The sequence below is a fragment of the Capra hircus genome, chromosome 1 (assembly GCF_001704415.2).
Source record: "Capra hircus breed San Clemente chromosome 1, ASM170441v1, whole genome shotgun sequence".
NCBI classification, from domain to species: domain Eukaryota; kingdom Metazoa; phylum Chordata; class Mammalia; order Artiodactyla; family Bovidae; genus Capra; species Capra hircus.
The window spans coordinates 70,388,534-70,408,905 of record NC_030808.1 but is presented as its reverse complement, the minus strand read 5'-3'; the positions used below and the strand labels follow the sequence as shown (position 1 = coordinate 70,408,905).

The following is a 20,372-nucleotide window of genomic DNA, read 5'->3' as shown; positions in this document are numbered from 1 at the left end:
AGGTCGTTTTCTCATGGCAAAAGCTGTAGCATTGTGTAAGGTCTATGTTTTGTTTCTGTAGGTGGAATATCACCTCCTCTCACCCTATGTGTCTCCAAGAGAGTTTCCTTTCCGACACATCTTCTGGGGCTCTGGCTCTCACACTCTGTCAGCTTTACTGGAGCACTTGAAGCTGCGTAAGAAACTTAATGGTGCTTTTAATCAAACACTGTTGGAAAACCAGTTGGCTCTGGCAACTTGGACTATTCAGGGAGCTGCAAATGCCCTCTCTGGAGACATCTGGGACATTGACAACGAATTTTAAATGTGACACCCAAAACTTATACAAGAACATCAGGGTAGTGTGGTTTCTAGACTTACATTGGTTATGCTAAATTTTCAGTAGGGCTAAAAAACTAATATTAAAAATCTACCCAGTCTTGGTACTACTAGATGTTGGTCTTTAGGCTGCAGCTTTTAATACAGGGTAGGTACTTGCATTTCTAGTTAAATTGAATAATTTTTTAAAATGTTCACAGTAGAATATTTTCTGTGATTATCTCTAGACTTTTTAGTGCTTTGTAATGGTAACTGCCTCTTTCCTGTCATAGTTCTGAAAAAGTCAGAACCAGTTATGTGAACTATTGGTCTAAATCCTAAGGACTTGAGCTGGTTATCTTTTGAGCTGGAGGAGGAAGGTGGCTTAGAGTGATCTTCCATCTTCATTTGATGCTAGACAGACACCAGGCTGTAAGGCTTTACTCTGCCTTCTGTAAGGATTTAGCTGGTTTCCACCTCTGAAAGTGGAACAGTTCACTTTCAGAAGAGATGGGACATGTTTTCTTGCCAATGAGGTCTGAAATAGAGGGCCTTCAGCTGCATAAAACAAGGTTCAACTATTTATCACAGGAGTAAGGCCTTAATGTGGCAACCTCAAGATTATCTATGAAAAGAGGAGACCAGAAAGCCAAAGACCTAGTATATTATATTTTCCTCTATCCCTTGTCCCATAAATCTTTGTTAGTTTTTTGTTTTCACTTATTCCAAGGTATTTTGAAAGAGAACCAGGTTTTAGGTGTTTAATTTCAAACTCAATTTATCAGACTTTAGAGAACACAATGCCAAATTTTGGCCAAAGTGTTAATTTTTTGGAAAAGCTTCCTGTCATTTTGGCACTGAGATATTTATTGTTTATTTATCAGTGACAGAGTTCACTATAAATGGTGTTTTTTTTTTAATAGAAGATAATTATCGGAAGCAGTGCCTTCCATAATTATGACAGTTATACTGTCGTCTTTTTTTTTTTTTTTTTTAATAAAAGCAGCATCTGCTAATAAAACCCAATAGATACTGGAAGTTTTGCACTTGTGGTCAACACTTAAGGGTGTTAAAAAATAACCGCAAGCCAAATAAAATTATAAAACTCAGTCTTGAGAATTAAATTTAATTAGTGGTTGCTAATCAAGTTAAACTTCTATTTAGCTAACCAGATAAAACTGGCAGTTCTACTAAATGCAGTGAATTGTGACCAAGTTATAAATTAATGTCACTTAAAAGCTGTGGTGGTATTCATACATGCAAAATTTTACAGTTCAATTTCTCTAAGATGTAATTTCAATTTGAATTTTGCAAAATTTCCAGTACCTTTGTCACAAACCTAACTCACATTATCGGGAGCAGTGTCTTCCATAATGTATAAAGAACATGGTAGTTTTTGCCTACCACAGTGTCTGTATCGGAGACAGTGATCTCCATATGTTACACTAAGGGTGTACGTAATTATCGGGAACAGTGTTTCCCATAATTTTCTTCATGCAATGACATCTTCAAAGCTTGAAGATCGTTAGTATCTAACATGTATTCCCAGCTCCCTATAAAATTCTCTCTTTTAGTTTTAGTTGCAGAAACATTTTGTGGTCATTAGCATTTGGTGGCTAACTTCAACCACTGTAAAATAAAACTATTTCCTTCAAGGTTCTTTGTTTTCAAACTTAATGTGTTTTGTTATATTTGTGGTCTCTCCGGGCCTTCTGTTAGGCAGGATAGTAGCATACATTTATAATGTTTGCTGTTTCCAGGTGAATTTAACTTTATCCCCTTATTTGCATGTTATCTCCTATAAACGTAGTTCACACAAGTTTGAATCCAGAATTAACCTTTTAGCTTAAAGCAGTAGAAACTTGTACCAGAGTTTGGGGGGAGGGGCAACTGCAGGGTTGAGGGAGGTAAAGTTTGCTAAAAGGTCTTTGATCATGTCTCCCCAACCATCAGTATTTGGTGGTTATAAGTTAAACGTAGACATGAACAAGTAAGTTTGAGACCACATCATTTAGGACTTTTTTTTCTACTCACACATTTTTATTATAAACCTGATAATCAGCTGTTTGTTCTAAGGCAGTTCAATACTGTCACCTAAAAAAAAGTTCATAGGGTAATCTTAAGATTCTTAAATTTAGTGTCATTTATGTAAATTAAAATAGATCTAGATTAATATAGCCTTACTGATTTGTTTGACTATTCAGTCTGTTTCAGTCTTCCAGTGTTTTATCTTGAACTGATACTTAGTGTAAGTGAAAAGGTCAGAGTTGGGATTCCTGGTTTGAGTATCATGCTTTGTCATTTTAATGAAAGTTCAGTGACTTCAAGGCATATTATGAATAACGGGTATACATTTTACAGCAGAAAATTTTTCTGTAGTTAGGATTAAGTTATTTGCAATCAAACAAGTCATTATGTGGTAAGGGGCTTAATATTCCTGGAAGAAATGGATATCTGACTAATGCCAACCAGCTGGTCAGATTTTTTCCGGTTTTAGATGTCACATGTATTTTGAAGGTAAAAGGATAAAATGAGGGAGCTTTGTCATGATTCACTATTCTAGAACTTGCATGACCTTTATTGTGTTTCCTCTGGAATGTTGTTGAAATTTTAGTTTACTAAAAATAGCGTATTAGCCAATGTACTGCTCAGCTGTATGTTTGTGAACAAGTGATATGCCCTTAAAATTGTATACAGTCTGGTATGTGCAACAATGTGGAGATTCCTCAAATGATTTAATAAAATGCTTGAACACTGAGTTGTCGTTTTAATAGATTTCACTTAGGTTCCCAGTAAAACTGAGTGGAAAGTACAGAGTTCCCATATACTCCCTGCCTGCACACCATCCCCATCCCAGTTTCTTTGATTAGCAATACTCTGAGAGTGCCCCACCCCCACCAAGTACATTTGTTATAATCAGGGACTCTATCTTGACACATCATTATCCTCCAAAGTCCATAGTTTACATTAAGATTCACTCTTGGTGGTTTACATTCTATGGGTTTGGACAAATGTATAATGATATATTTACCGTTGTAGTACAATACAGGATAATGTTACTGCCCTTAGTATCCTGTTCTACCTCTTCAGCTTCCCTTCCCAGTAACCTCTGGCAACCACTGATAATTTTTAGCGTTTCCATAGTTTTGCCTCTTCCAGAATGGCATGTATTGGGTTGGCCAAAAAGTTCATTCAGGTTTTTCCATTACATCTTAGGGAATCATACAGTTCATTCAATGTAGCTTTTTCAGATTGGCTTATTTCAGTTAGTAATATGCATTTAAGCTTCCTCTGTCTTTTCATAGCTTGATAGCTTGTTTATTTTTAGTGCTGAATAATATTCCATTGTCTGATGTAACAGTTTATTTCTCCATTCACCTACCAAAGAACATCTTTGTTGCTTCTAAATTTGGGCCATTATGAATAAAGACATGTACAGGTGTTTATGTGGACATTGAGTTTTCAGTTCATTTGGGTAAATACCAAGGAATGCAATTGCTGGATCATATGGTAAGAGTATCTTTTTGTAAGAAACTTCGAAAATGTCTTCCAAAGTCACTGTGCCATTTTGCATTCCCACTAGCAGAGAATGAGAGTTCCCGTTACGCCACATCCTAGGCAGCATTTGGTGGTGTCAGGTGTTTTGGATTTTGGCCATTCTAGTAGCTATGTAGTGGTGTTTCATTTTAATTTGTATTTCCCAAATGCTGAGACGTTGAGCATCTTTTCATGGTTTTATTTACCAAGTGTATGTCTTTGGTGAAGTGTCCAGATTTTTTGCTCCTAATTTAAGCAGGTTGTTTGTTCTCTTATTGTTGAGTTTTAAGATTTTTTTTCTTTTGGTGTATTTTAGATAACAGTCCTTTATCAGATATGAGTTTTACAAATATTTTCCCCCCAGTTTGTGGTTGTCTTTTTATTCTCTTGAAAGTATCTTTGCAGAGCAAAAGTTTTTAATTTTAATGACATCCAGTTTATCAGTTATTTCTTCCATGTATCACCAAACCCATCTAGATTTTCCCCTATGTTATCTTCTTAGAGTTTTATAGTTTTCCATATAAAGGATTTTTGTAAAGAATATATGGTTTATTCATTTTTTTGCATATGGATGTCCATTTGGTCATTGGTTTTCATTAAGAACACTCTAACAGGTCACATCATTTGCAAGTATTTTTTCCCATTCTGTAGGTTGTCTTTTTGTTTTAGATTAAATTTCAAATATATACAAACAACTCATACAACTCAAAATCATCAAACAACCCAATCAAAAAAATGCACAGAAGATCTAAATAGACATTTCTCTGAATAAGACATACAGATGGCCAAAAGGTGCATGAAATGATGGTCAGCATTGCTGATTATTAGAGAAGTGCAAATCAAAACAATGGGGTATCACCTCACATCAGTCAGAATGGTCATCATCAAAAAGTCTACAAATAATAAATGCTGGAGAGGGTATGAAGAAAAGGGAGCCCTCCTAGACTGTTGGTGGGAATGTAAATTGGTGCAGCCACTGTGGAGACTACTACAGAGGTTCTTTTAAAAACTAAAAACAGCAATTCCACTCCCAGTCATATATCCAGGAAAAAAATACAATTCAAGAAGATATCTATCTATCTATCTATCTATGCACCCCAGTGTTTACAGCCACACTAATTACAGTAGCCAAGACATGGAAGCAACCTACATGTCCATCAACAGATGAATGGATAAAGATGTGGTGTGTGTGTGTGTGTGTGTGTGTATACACACACACACACACACACACAATGGAATATTATTCACCCATTAGAAAGAGAATGGCAGCAACATGGATGAACCTGGAGATTATCTTACTAAGTGAAGTAAGTCAGAAAGACATATATGATATCACTTATACATGGAATCAAAAAAAGGATACAAATGAACTTATTTATAGAACAAACAGACTCACAGACATAGAAAACAAATTTGCAGTATCCATGGGGGAAAGATGGGGGAGGGATAAATTAGGAGTTTGGGATTAACACACACAACTATATATAAAATAGATAAAACAAGGACCTGCTGTAGAGCACAGGGAACTCCACTCAATAGTCTATAATAACCTATACGGGAAAAGAATCTGAGAAAGTGGATTTAATGTATAACAATCACTTTGTTATATACCTGAAACTAGCAACACAGTAAATCAACTATAATGTGAAATGAAAATTAGAGATGCCATGTGGGAAAACATTGATAAAATGATTTCATATGAATTGTAGCATGGAAAAAAAAAACACCTGATTTCATACCAATTCTTGCATGGCAAAAAATAAGCATAACCAAATTATAAGGTAATTGGCAAAAAATATTTTATTCATACATAAAAGGCTTCCTTAATACCTAAAGATATATAATGCATTTTTGATGTAGCATCATTCCTGCAGCCCTTTTTTTCTGTACTGTTTCCCATTCTCCCTGCTTTGAAAAGTATTCTTTGTAAGTGCTCACACCAAGAACCAGGAACCTTGTCAGCTCAAAGTGTGTTTGACTATTATTCATGCAGGCTACTAGTGCTTAGGAAAAAAGTATGTGAGGGTATGTTCATGCATGTACAAGCTGGAAGGTAAGAAAGGAGGCATGAAGGTCTGACCTGTTCCCATGCTAGAACTCAGCCCTAGTGTTCCTTGATATCCAGTTGGTCCCCTCAACTAATTCCATAACCCCCAACTGAGTACATAGAAACTGGCCCATGTCTAATTTCTATATGTAAATTCCCAGAACTCACTAAATATTTCACTGTCTTCTGTTTTAGCAGCCTGGCTTTGGTATGGTATATATATATGCACGTGCTAGAGAGGCAAGAGACTTGGGAAAAGGAATTAGTAGACCAGGAGCCCTGACTTTGTATCTAGGTCATGGAAATTCTAATCCAGTCACTACCCTTAAATTGCCGGATGTCCTCGGGTAATCTGCTATACCTCTCAGACCGCAGTTTCCCCACTTCTAAATGCAGGGGTTAGGCCTGATGTTCCTCTAGGAGCCTTTCTAACTTTAACATAAAATCTGTCTTCCACTGAGAATGTATGCTTCCTCCCTCAAACTCAGATTTGATTCTATCCTTTTAGGGTACCTTTACAATCCTTTCCTACCCATCCAATAGCTCAGATGTGCTACTGATGAGACTTAATTTGTACCTATCTTGGAGACATTCTTCAGACACTTATGCAAGTGCCCTAGATCTCCCCAACTAGTATTCCTATTGGTTTAACCATCTGATCACCTCCTTTGGGGCTTTGATATTGAGGTGTCCTGGAGGACTAAACTAATATTCCAGAAACTTGTCTCTTTACTATAAACAAGCTGACCAACAACATATACAAAAATAAATATGAAATGGATTAAATACCTAAATGATATAAGACCAGGTATTATTAATATAAAACTCCTAGAGGAAAATAGAACAACACCGTTTGACATAAATCACAATATATTTTTTGGATCTCTCTCCTAAAGGAAATAAAAGCAAAAATAAATAAATGGGACCTACTTAAACTTAGAAGTTTTTGCCCATCAAAGAAAACCAACAACAAAACAAAAATGGGAGAATATACTTGCAAATGATATGACCAATAAGATTAATATCCAACATTATTAACAGCTCATACAACTCAACATCAAAAAAACAAACAACCTGGTTAAAAAGTGAGCAGAAGAACTGAGTAGACATTATTCCAAAGAGGAAAGGCACATGGAAAGATAATCATTGTTGCTAATCATCAGGGAAACGCAAATTAAAACCACAATGAAATAGCACCTCACACCTGTCAGAATGGCCATCATTAAAAAGAACACAAATAAGACACGTTGGCAAACATATAGAGAAAAGGGAACCCGTACACTGCTGATGGGAATGTAAATTAATGTAAACACTGTGGACAACTGTATGGAGGTTTCTCAAAAAAACAAAAATAGAACCGCTTTATGACCCAGCAATTCCATTCCTGGGTATGTATGAAAAAAACCCAAAACACTTATTTGAAAGATACATGCACTCCAATGTTCACAGCAACACAATTTACAATTGCCAATATAGTGAAACAATCTAAATGTTCATCAACAGATGAATGGGTAAAGAAGATGTGGTACCTACACACAATGGAATACTACTCAGCCACAAAAAGAATGAAATTTTGCCATTTGTGCAACGTAGATGGACTTAAAGGGCATTATGTGAAGTAAAAAACAACCCAATCAAAAAGTGGGCAAAAGAACTAAGACATTTCTTCAAAGACATAAGGATGGCTAATAAACACATGAAAAGATGCTCAACATCACTCATTATTCAGTTCAGTTCAGTTGCTCAGTCATGTCCGACTCTTTGCAACCCCATGAATTGCAGCACGCCAGGCCTCCCTGTCCATCACCATCTCCGGGAGTTCGCTCAGACTCGCGTCCATCGAGTCAGTGATGCCATCCAGCCATCTCATCCTCTGTCATCCCCTTCTCCTCCTGCCCCCAATCCCTCCCACCATCAGTCTTTTCCAATGAGTCAGCTTTTCACATGAGGTGGCCAAAGTACTGGAGTTTCAGCTTCAGCATCATTCCCTCCAAAGAAATCTCAGGACTGATCTCCTTCAGAATGGACTGGTTGGATCTCCTTGCAGTCCAAGGGACTCTCAAGAGTCTTCTCCAACACCACAGTTCAAAAGCATCAATTCTTCAGCACTCAGCTTTCTTCACAGTCCAACTCTCACATCCATACATGACCACAGGAAAAACCATAGCCTTGACTAGACGGACCTTTGTTGGCAAAGTAATGTGTCTGCTTTTGAATATGCTATCTAGGTTGGTCATATGAAAATGAAAACCATAATGAAGTATCATCTCACGCTGGTCAGAATGGTTATTATCAAAAATCTACAAACAAATGCTGAAGAGGGTGTGGAGAAAAGGGAACCCTCTTATACTGTTGGTGGGAATGCAAACTAGTACAGCCACTATGGAGAACAGTGTGGAGATTCCTTAAAAAACTGGGACTAGAACTGCCTTATGACCCAACAATCCCACTGCTGGGCATACACCTGGAGGAAACCAGAATTGAAAAAGACACATGTACCCAATGGTCATTGCAGCAGTGTTTACAATAGCCAGGACATGGAAGCAACCTAGATGCCCATCGGCAGACGAATGGATAAGAAAGCTGTGGTACATATGCACGATGGAATATTACTTACCTATAAAAAGGAACATATTTGAGTCAGTCCTAATGAGGTGGATGAAACTGGATCCTATTATACAGAGTGAAATAAGTCAGAAAGGGGAAGACAAATAGCACATATTAATGCATAAATATATGGAATTTAGAAAGACAGTAATGACAATCCTACATGCAGGGCAGCAACGGGGACACAGATGTAAAGAACAGACTTTCGGACCCAGTGGGAGAAAGCAAGGGCGGGAGGATTTGAGAGAATAGCATTGAAACGTGTATATTACCATATGTAAAACAGATGGCCAGTGCAAGTTCGATGCATGAAGCAGGGCACCCAAAGCCAGTGCTCTGGGACAACCCAGAGGGATAGGGTAGGGAGGGAGGTGGGAGGGGGTGTTCAGGGTGAGGGAACACATGTATACCTGTGGTTGATACATGTTGGTTGATATGTGGCAAAAGCCATCACAATATTGTAATTATCCTCCAATTAAAATAAATTAATTAAAAAAGAAAGATAAATACAGTATGATATTGTTTATATGTGGAATCTAAAAACAACAAACTAGTGAATAAAACAAGCAAAAAAGCAGACTCACAGATACAAAGAACAAAGTAGTTATTATAGGGGGGCAATATAGGGGTGGTGGAGTGGGAGGTAGCAAGTATTGGGTGTAAAGATAGGCTCAAGGATGTATTGTACAACATGGGGAATATAGCCAATATTTTGTAACTTAATTTTAAGTGAAAAGTAACCTTTAAAAATTGTATTAAAAATTAAAATGAATAATAAGTAAACGTGTACCTTAGTCCAAGCGACTTAGCAGCAGCAGTCCGTTTGTCGGTTACCAACTTCAACTCAAAGTGTCCACCAGGGGGCGTCAGAACCCAGGACTGTGGCCCTTCATTCTGAATGGTCTATGTTGATCCAGGGCTTGTAAACTCTGGGCTCATCTGGCTCTTTCTCTAGCATGGCAGAAGGCGCAGGCACGTGGGAACAGCTGGCAGAATCTCCTCCCACTGCTCTAGTAACTGAACTGTTTGGAGGCGTGTGAGCCCAGCTGCCCATGCAGCTCTGAAGAGCTCCGACTTGCTCGATAAGATGAAGGCACTGTCCGTTCTCGGTCCTGGGAAGACGTGACCTAGGTTAACAGATAGCCCCATGTCAAATAATTCCTTTAGAAATCCCTCTCTAAAAGTTCCACTAAGGGGCAGATGGTCCATTTCTGACTAAGAAATCTCTGCCCTTTGTCATACTGCATCGTTTGCTCAGATATGTGTCCTAACCCCACACCTCAGTTCCCTCGCACCTCAGCTCAGGCACTGGAGGTACTCCAGGGAACCAGCACCCACTGTTTCTGTTTGCACATGGTGAACTTTTAAAACCAATGGCTGCTGAGCCCCACCCTAGAGATTCAAATTTAATTGTTCTGGGGTGGAACTTAGGCAGCAGAGTTTTAAAAAGCCCTTCCCATGTGATTCTTACGTGCAGCCTTATGGAGAATCTCTGGGTTCAAGGCACTGCTCAAGTGTAGGAGCCTGAAAAAAATACAGAATCTCAGCATCCCCTTCCCAGCTTGCTGAATAAGAACCTGTTTGAGAAGCACTGGTCAAGTCAGCATACTGTTCCACTTCATCCATGCTCATCGCCCTGGCCAGAACCACAGGCCTCCCCAACTTTCTCAAGTTAGAGCACTTGCCTTCAGAAGTTTTTGCCTCTGACCTACAGAGAGAAACACATTTTATAGCAGGATGTACAGCACACACGTGTGTAGATAATGAAATTAAAATATCATAAAAATACTTCTATTATTCTTACTGAAGCAAACTTGGATTCGTTCACTTGCGCACAGATAATCTACTTTCTTGTGATCAAGAAAAGTGCAGCATTCATTGCAGGACACCACGCAATGAGTCCAGGCAGCTAGAGTTCCAAAGACCCAATTCCCTGATGATTCCAGGAAAAACTTTTAAAGATGGAGTGAGGGAGGGGAGATTGAAGGATGCATGACCAGCTTATGGATATTCTTCTGATTGGCTGGTGGTGATGTAATTGGGAGTCAACATCACCAACCTGCTGGTTCCAATTGGTCTGGGGTCTACATGCTTGTGGGCAGCACACAGTTAACTTATTCCACCTGGTGGGAGTTTCAGTATCTGCCAAACAGCTCAAAGGACATGGCTCAGGCTATTATCTATAGCCCTTGAGGAGGAACTAAAGGTTCTTGACGTTGTTTAACGGCTAAAGTATTATTGTTTCGTCTTGCTTGGCTGTTATGCTTTCTTTCTGCATTTTCTCACCTCTCTGATCAAATTTATTTTTTCTTGTAACTTGGGGAAGGCCTAAGAGGCTAAAGTTTTTCTACAGAAAAGAGGCAGGCAGAAGACATGGTGGGGCGGGTGGGTGGGGGCGTCTATCCTGGGAAGCCCCACAGAGTTACACTGTCTGGTTGTTTACACTATCTGTGATGAACTCTAATCCATTCAATAGGTATTCCTGGCACCTACTGTATACCTGGCATTGTCCTAGGTGCCTGTGCCAGTCTGTTCCCAGGCAAAACATTCTGTTATTATGGAGTTTATGTTGGGGTGGTGGCAGGATAGGGTTGTCAGAAACTTAAAAGTAAATCATGAATATGAAGGGCATGCTTGAAGATTAATATTACAAAGTTTCTTTTAAAACATATTTGGGGGTACTTACGAATCCTGATTGTGGTGTTTTTTGATCTCAGTCCTGGGTATACACATTTTGTAAAACCCAAGTCTTTGCATTTCTCTGGATGCATGTTATGACTCAGTGAAAAGTTAAAAAAAAATTATATTCTGATATTTTCTATTATTGTCTTCTCATTAAAAAAAAAGCCAATTAAAACACTAAATTCAGTTCAGCTACTATTAGGTTGTAACAGGAGTTTAAAAAACATTGCTCTCTTTTAAAACACAAAACAGAACCAAAGAAAAACCTTCAGCCCAATAACTCCACAGCATCCACCACTCTTGAGCATCTGCTTACAGGTATGAGACAGGCTGCCTTCCTTGCCCTCCTGCTTACCTTGTGTGCAACTGTCTCAAGCCTTCTTCAGGGCAGTGCCACAAGCCTCCCTCAAGCAGCTCGGGCCACCTCTGCTTAGAACTAGACCTGACAAGCCCTTCTCCCTGCAGAGTCACTCTGCTGTGGGCAGCTCTCCTCAGGTTCCAGTTCTGGGAAGAGACTGGCACAGGCACATAGGAGGGCTGGGGTTATTTCTGCAGCCACCTCCTGAATCTTCTGAACCTTGTGCTTCTAGCCTGTCTCATTTACTCCATTATGGTGTCAGTCCCCTTGGGGGAGATGAGACTCCCTGGCTACTAGTACCAGAGTCATCAGACAATGCAGAGAAGGAGCCATCCTCTGAGACAATTCCCCACCACAGCCCCCACTGCTCAACGTGGTGGTGGGGACAGTCCAGAGTTGGGCCTGGGTAGGATGGGTGTGGGGAGCAGGAGGCCTCTTTTCTGTGAGCCTACAGTCCAGATAACCCTGAGCTAGGGACACCAGAGGCATGGGTCTGGCCCCTGAGAGCAACGGAGGGGAGATGGGAGAATGGGGAGTTGGGCTCCCCTAACAGAATCAGCAGGACCATCCACTATGTAGGTGGTTTGACCTCTTGCTTTGTTTAATTTTGAGCTTGATTTATCAGCAGAAAAACTTGCTCCAAATCAGTTGTTTGCATCTACTGATCCCCCAAACCTAGTCAGACCTGATGCTTCCCAAAGTTCAAAGTGTTGCTTTGTTGTGTCTTAGTGGTTCAGAGCAGACTTGGGAGTCAGAAAACTGGATTTGAATCCTGGCTTCACTACTACCAGCTGTTGCTTAATTGTGTGCAGCCTCATTTCTATCACCTGTGGCGTCTTGCATGCTCTACACCCTGTCTCGGCCCAGGTTGGGTGCATTCACCTTCCTGCTCCGTGGCCCTGGCTCCATGACAAAGGGCAAACCCTACAGACACTGGTAGCGAATGATTTAGTAGGAAGTTGTCCTGCTCACCTCACAGAGCAAGACGCCATGACCCAAATCCACCCAGTCCAGCCCCCATAGCCGTCTAGAACCCACCCCTTCTCATTGCCCCACTGTCCTCAGACCAGAGCCTTTGGGCCCAATGCCGGAGAATAGGTGCGCAGAGAAGACACCTTTACAGAGTTCTCTGCTGTCTGATCCTTGAGACAGTTCTGTCTGGCGTTGTTTGATTACTACACACATTTTACAGATGAAGTACGGTCAGTAACAGGGCAAGTCTTCGGGTTCTAAGCCTCACCCCCCGCAAGGCTGCCTGGGGCTGGGTCAGGCAGGCTGCACGGTCACTGGGAGAAAGAGCTCTGAATTTGCTCCTCCTTTCGAGGTGGAGGCCCAAGAGGGAGCAGTGGAGGAGGGAGGAAGGCCCCCTTTGCCTGGAGCTCTTTCGGCTTGTACTCCCCTAGCAAGAAGTGTCACAGGCCTGAGCCCAGCTCCCCCTTAGACCCAGGGAAAGGGTCAAGGCGGTCCAGTTTGGCCTCTGGGCTGCTGCTGAGAGATTAGGATTAGACTCCCTCTCTGCAGTCAAACACTCACTGGATTGGGACCTTGGAAACTTCCCAATTCAGTCTCTTCATTTCAGATACGAAGGAACTGAGGCCAGGGGGAAGTGATGATTTTTTTTTTTTTAAACACTACATGGTAAGTCGGGGGAGCGGCTGAACTGCTGCTTAGAATTCGAGGCTCCTATTTCAATGCTCCTCCACTGGGCCCTGTTGACTACACCGGCTGTGTGAACTTTCTACCTTCTGCTTCACGTCTTCTCCCTTTGGCTCCACCAGAAGGCGCAAGCAGCTCGTCCGGTGGGATGAAGAAGGGGGAGTGGTAGCCGGGTTGAAGGAAGAGGGAGAGGGAGGAGTAAGTGGGACAGGGCCCCTTAAAGGGGCGGGTCAATCCCGCCGGGCCCCGCCCCCCTGGGGCGGCGCAGGCGCAAGCGGGCTCCAGGAACTCCGGCGGGAGGGCGGGCGCTCCTGGCTCTCGGGCCGGCGCGCTGGGCCGCAGCACCTGCGGGGGCCGGCGCAGGGCGCGGCGCCCGGCGGGCGGACCTCGACGACCAGGAGCGAGGGCGGGGAGCCGGGACCGGGATTGGGGGCGGAGAGGGAGGGGACGCTACCCCGTAGCCCCCTCCCCCGGGGGACGGGGCGGAAGCAGCTGGGCGGGGGGCGGTGTGAGCGGGCGCCGAGGACGGCACCATCTGGAGGGGCGGGACCGCGCGGCCTCTGGGGGGCAGGCGAGTGCGTTGGGCAGTGCCGGCTGGGGGCCCCAGGCGGGGAGTCGTGCAGGAAGAGCGCGGCGGGCTCAGCCCAGGGCTGCCGGAGCAGCAGCCGCAGCGGGTCGGGGTTCTCAGCTGGGGCCCGCAGCAGCTCCGCGGGCTGAAGCTCGGCGTGGAGGAGCAGGGGGGCGTGGGTCCGGCGGTGCAGGAGGAGGGCGGGGTGGGCCCGGGGGTGCAGGAGCGGGGTGGCCGGGGCCACGAGCCCAGCCTGGGGGTGGTGTGGGGGCCGCCGGACGGCGCGGACTGGAGGCGCCCGCCGCCGTGGACTGGCTCCGCGGGCTGGCCGGTGGTGCAGGAGGAGGGGCTGGGGCCCCGCAAGCAGCACCAGGAGAAAGGGGAAGGCAGCCCCGCAGTGCAGGAGCGGGGGGAGGCCCGCACCGGGGTGCAGGAGCAGGGGGAGGGGAGCCCACGCCGGCTGCTGCAGCAGCCCGAGCAGCTGTCCGAGCTCGGGGAGGGCTCTTGGGAGCGCAGAGAAGAGCTCGAAAGTTCCGGGGAGCAGTACTGGGAGAGCTGCGGGCACCTCAGACGGGAGGCGGTGGTCCTGGGAGCGGTCCCGGCCCGTCGCAAGAGACTCGAACTGCTGGGGAGGGCCCGGCCAGTGGGGCCCCGGGGGCCTGAGGGGGAGGGACGTCTGGGGGTGCAGGAAGCGAATTGGCTACCTGGGGTACAGGAGGGACAGGTGGTGCGGGCTGTCCAGGAAACATACCTGGACGGGAAGGGGTCCCAGGGAGGGGAGGGGCCCCCTGAGGGGCACAGGATCCGGAGGCGCAGGCGGAGGAGGAGGTGGTAACCCACGGGCCGGCTGCTCAGCACCAGGGCCGGGCCGGGCTGGGGTTGAGGTGAGCGCAGAATGTAGGGGCTTGGGGAGAGGGGAGCAGAAGAGCACCGCGAACCTGGGGGCGTTGGAAACCATTGCCCGGTAGCAAGCAGAGTTCTGCTGGGTCCTTTTCTGCCACCTCAGCTGGGACATCATAGAAGCAGTGTCTGCAGTGAGCCAGTGGAAGGCAGCAGGTAAGGAAGCCCAGTTCTGTTCTCAGTTGGAATTGATGTGTTTGGAAGGAGGGGGCTGTAATTATCTCAGGAGAGCGTGGCCTCCGAACTGCCTTTTTTTCATTCCCCGTGTTTAAACCTGGAGAGGACCCAAGCAGTGCAGTTTTCAACGGCAAGGCAGGGCCCCTCCCCCCAGCACTGTTTGTGCCAACTGGAGTGATGGGACATTTCCTTAGAGTCTAGACTGGTGGTGAGACTGTCTGGGTGACTGCCAGGCTTGGGCAGAAGGAAGAGAGTGGTAGCCCTAGGGTGAGGTTGCAGAGGAAGTAATCAGCTCCCCCCACCCCACCCCCCCCAGCCAACTACCGGTGGAGGTAGGGGTGCTTCATGCCCTAGCTGGGGTGGTGCAGTCAGCACAGGCTGCCTCACGTCCTCAAATCACATTCCAAAAAAGGGAAGGGGCAGCATTGCAAGGACAGGACCTTATCTTGTAACTGTAGCCACATGAGCTGAGATGAGTGTGGCAACCAGTGACTTGGGCACGAGCCTGACCTGCTCCCGCCACACCTTCTTGTCACATTTGATTAATAGTGAGGGCCCAGAGCCAAGGATAAATAGTGGGCAGGAGGTTGGAGAGCCACTGGTGAGGCCCTGTCTCCGTGTGGGCTCTCAGGACCGCAGTCTGAAAATGAGGGAGAGGAGGGGTATCTGCATCGCTAAACTCTGGGCATCCTGTGTGGCCCAGACCTCAGCCCCGCCCCAAGGAGGTGGACAGATGAGCAGCTGAGCTGTGGCATCATGAGTTCTGTACCAGTCAGGGCCAGCTTCTAGCCCGGCTTAGAGGTAGGGCTTGCAGAGGTGGGGGCTAAATTTGGCTTCCTTTTGACTCTCTCATGGTCTGGGTGCCAGGCTGTTCATTCCTGCCCCATAGGGACTTGGTGGTTCATCTGTGGGCCTCATCCTCATAGGGATGTTCATCTCTTACCTGGCACTGTGTGGGTTCTTGCTTCTCTAGCCCTCAGGCGGAGGTGGGTACAAAATTGCTGCCTATCTCAGGACCATCGCCAAGACCCATCTCTGCCCCAGCCCAGGGAGTGGCTCTGAGTCAGATGGCCCCCAGAACCCCTGTCCCAACCGGACTGGGTGGAGATAGTCCTTTTCTGTCAGGCATGGGGAGTGGTGGTGGCATCCTCAGCAGGCAGCTGCTGGGACTCTGCTGGAGGAGCCGGTTAGCCTGCTCCCCATGCAAACCCAGACTTGACTGTCAGCTTCATCCCACGCCTGCCTGTCATCCTGCCACCACAAACACTCAGGCACCGGAAGTTCAGCTGCTGTGTCCAAGGAGTCTGGCTCTTTTGGGATGGCCAGATTGGTTCTGGCTCTCTGGCTTCAGTGGAGAGAATTGTCCTGAACACAGACACACAAGCGCACACCTTTACCCTTTTCCAGGTTGATTCTTGAATTTGTGGTAGATGAAGAGAAAGAGGACTTTGGCAGGTCTGGGTTTAAACCATTTACTAGCTGTGTAACCCTCTGAGGCAAGGTCATGTCTCTGGCCTTCAGTTTCCTCCTCTGTGAGGTGGGCTGCTGTTTTCCCAACAGTGTCCTCAGTGCAGAGGGCTCAGACCCTTTGCCAACCTAGCGTCCACCTTCCTAGGAGCCATGGGAGTGGGCATTAGGTAGGAGGGGTTGGTGCTCCCAGACCTTTTCCTGTGTCCCTGAAGTCCGTGATTATTCCCTTGCCCTGTGTTATATTCTGGAAGATGAAGTGGTTTTTCGTTTTTAATAACAGCTTTATTGAGGAACATTGGAACATATTTAAAACATAATTTAATAAGTTTTAACATTTGTATATACCTGTAAAACTACCACCACAATCAAGATAACGAATATTTTCAAACTGTCCCCCCCCCCGCCCCGCCGAAGTTTTTTGTGACCCTTGGTAATCCATTCATCCTATCCCTTCTTTGCCATCCCCCTTCCCTAGGTAACAGTGGTCTGCTTTCTGTCACTACACATTAGTTCACATTACCTAAAATTTATGTAAATGGAATCATACAGTATTTTTGTTTGTTTGTTTTGGCTTGGCTTTCTTTAAGTCAGCATAATTATTTTGAGATTCATCCATGTTCTTGTGTGTATCAATTGCTTATTCCTTTTTATTGCTGAGTAGTATTCCTTTGTGCATACCACAGTCTCTTTATCCACTAACCTCCTGATGGGTTGTTTTCAGTTTTTGGTTATTACAGTAAAACTGTTAAGAACATTTGTATAAGTATTTGTATGGACACACACTTTTATTTCTCTTGGATAAATCCTTAGGGCTGGAATAGTTGGAGCATATGGTAGATGTACATTTCATTTTTTAACAAAGTGCCAGACTGCTTTCCACAGTGGTTGTACCATTTTACATCCCCACCAACTGTGTATGAAAGTTCTAGTTTGCTACTTTGTCAGCATTTGTCAGTCTCTTTAAATTTAGACACACTAATAGGTCTGTAATGGTATCTCGTTTTGGTTTTAATTTGCGTTTATGTAATGACTAATGTTGAGCATCTTTTCATGTGCTTATTTGCCATCTGTTTATCTTTGGTGATGTGTCTGTTCAAATTGTTTACCCATTTTTTAATTGTGTGTGGGTTTTTTCCATTCTCAGTTTTGGGCGTTCTTTTGTATTCTGGATTCAAGCCTTCTATGGGATATATGATTTGAAAATATTTTCTTCCGGGCTTTGGCTTGCATTTTGATTCTCCTAACTGTCTTTCAAAGAGCCAAAGTTTTAAATTTTCATGAACTTCAATTTACCAATGTGTTCTCTTATGAATTTTGCTAGTGGTGTCTTAAGAACTCTGCCTAACCAAAAGCACAATGGTTTTCTCCTATAACTTTTATAGTTACAGATTTTACATTTAGGTCTATGGTCTATTTGGGTTTAATTCTTGGGTTAGTATATGGTGCCGGCTGTTCAGTTTTTTGCATGTGGAGGTCCAGTTGTTCACAAGAATTTTTTGAATAGACTTGTTTCTCCATGGAGTTGTCTTTGTACCTTTATTGAAAATCAGTTGTGTATGTGTAGATCTGATTGTGAATTTTGTTTTGTTCCATTGATCTAACTTTTCTGTCTTTATCCCAGGACCACATTATCTTGATCACTAGATTTTATTGTAAGTCTTGAAATCACGGAAAGATCTTGAACTTTGTTCTTCCTTTTCAGAACTGCTGTAGTTATTCTGGGTTTGTTGCACATTTGTATTTTAGAACTATTTGTTAATTTCTACAAAATAGCCTGCTGGAATTGCATTGACTCTATAGACCAATTTGGGGAGAATTGATACCTTAGCAATACTGAACCTGACCCATGAACAATGTATATTTCTGTTTATTTAGAATTGATATCTTAGAATATTGAACCTGACCCATGCACAATGTGTACCTCAGTATTTATTTATATTTTTGAGTTTCACCAATGTTTTGTAGTTTACAGTGTACAAACCTTTTAAATCTTTTGTCAGATGTATCCTTAAGTATTGCATATTTTTGATGTTGTTATAAATGGCATTTTGAATGGAATTTAGCATTTTGTTTAAAAATGTACCTACCTTAACTGTGGTGAAATACACACAACAGAAAATTTGCCATGTTAACCGTTTTCAAGTGTATAGTTCAGTAGGGTTGGGTACATTTATGTTGTTGTGCAACCATTGCTCTCATCCATCTCCAGAACTTTTTTTTTTATCTTGCAGAACTGAAACTCTGTACCTATTAATCAACCCCTGTATTCCTCTTTCTACCTCACCCCCTGGCAATCGCATTCTACTTTCTGTCCCTATGAATTTGACTACTCTAAATACCTCATACAGTATTTGTCCTTTTGTGACTGGCTTTCTTGACTTATCATAATGTATTCAAGGTTAATCCATGTTGTAGCATGTGTCAGAATTTGTTTTCTTTTAAGGCTGAATAGTCATCCATTGTATGACTATATTACATTCCATTTATTCATCAATCAATGATTGTTACGACCTTTTGCTATTGCCAACAATGTTGGTGTAAGATGGTGTTGTTTTTTAAATTTCAATTTCCAGTTTTTCACTTCTGAATATTATATACTTATATCCTCCCACCTGCTAAACAGACTTGTTCCGGTAGCTTTTTTGTAGCTTCCATTGGATTTTAGACATAGACTGTCATGTCATCTGCTAGCACAGGCAGTTTTACTTCTTCCTTTTTGATCTTTATGTCTGTTATTTCTTTTTCTTGCCCGATTGCACTGGCTAATCCTCTGGTATAATGTTAAGTGGAAGATTGGATATATTGTTCCTGACCTTCAGGGGAGAGTGTTCAGTATTTCACCATTATGAATAGTTTAAGTTTTTCATGTATGATCTTTATCAGTTTTAAGAAGCTCCCTTCTATTCTTATTTTACTGGGATTTTTAATAGAAAATCCATAGAAATGGATGTTGGATTTTGTCAAATGTCTTTTTCTGTGTTTATCAAAATGATCATAGGGTTTTCTTTTTTAGTTAATGTGTGGAATTGTCATGCATTAATTTTTTTCAAATACTAAATCAACCTTGCATTCCTGAGACAAGCTCCATTGGGTCAGAATGATTATTCTTTTTGTTGCTGAATTCTGTTTTGTAAAGAATTTGTGAAGATTTTTTGCATCTATTTTTATGAGGTTAGTTTTCTTTCCATGTCCGCAGGATTCATGATATACATCTTTAATTTATTATAGTCTGCCTTCAAGTGATGTAAGAACCATAAAATAGTACATTTTCACTTTTTCTTTCCTTTACGCAATTATTATCAGAAATTTTATTTATGCATGTGACACCCCCCACGCAGCAATGGTAAAATTTTTGTTTAAACAGTTAATTTATCTTTTAAAGTATTTTGAACAGTAAGAAAAATATGTTAACTATTTAACCATGTAGTTGCCATTTCCAGTGCTCTTCATTTCTTTGCATAAATCTATGCTTCTATACTGGAGAAGGAAGTGTCAACCCAGTCCAGTATTCTTTCCTGGGAAATCCCGTGGATAGAGGAGCCTGGTGGGCAACAGTCCATGGGCTTGCACAGAGTTGAACATGACAGCAACTTTCACACACACATGTTTCTATATGGTATTATTTTTCTTCTGTCTGAAGGATTTCTTTTAACATTTATTGTAGTGCAGGTCTGCTGGTATCTAATTCTTTCAGCTTTTATATATTTAAACAGTTTATTTAGTCTTTATTTTAAAATGATATTTTCAGTAGAATAGATTTCTAAATCACTAGTTTTAATGACACAGTGCCTCTGTCCTCTCATTGCCATTGTTTTCTGCAAGAAATTTGTTGTCATCTTTGTTCCCTGTATGTAGCATGTCTCCCTTGCCTTTCCCAACTACTTTTTGAGATGTTATCACTGACTTTGAGCAATTTGGTTATGATGTGCAATGATATAGTTTTCTTCTTGTGTCTTGTGTTTGAGTCACTGAGCTTCTTGAATCTGTGGGCTTTTAGTTCCCTGTTCAGTAGCCTGGAAACTCATAGGGCTGACTTCTCTTTTCCTCTCTCCTAGGTGTCACTGGTCTTTGTA

At 43.0% G+C, this 20,372-nt stretch overlaps 2 protein-coding genes across 8 annotated transcripts in view; both read left to right on the top strand.

Annotated features, from left to right (window-relative positions):
• TFRC (transferrin receptor) overlaps positions 1 to 3,055 on the top strand; it is a 147,185-nt gene extending 144,130 nt beyond the window's left edge. For all 5 annotated transcript variants that reach the window (XM_013963470.2, XM_013963472.2, XM_018046130.1 and 2 more), the window contains one exon: positions 62 to 3,055. In XM_013963470.2, coding sequence (XP_013818924.1) covers positions 62 to 304 — 243 coding nt within the window. In that variant the 3' untranslated portion in view covers positions 305 to 3,055. The remainder of the gene's footprint in view (positions 1 to 61) is intronic.
• TNK2 (tyrosine kinase non receptor 2) overlaps positions 14,448 to 20,372 on the top strand; it is a 41,040-nt gene continuing 35,115 nt past the window's right edge. For all 3 annotated transcript variants that reach the window (XM_018046066.1, XM_018046073.1, XM_018046068.1), the window contains exon 1: positions 14,448 to 14,808. The gene's annotated coding sequence lies outside the window, so the exon portion shown is untranslated. The remainder of the gene's footprint in view (positions 14,809 to 20,372) is intronic.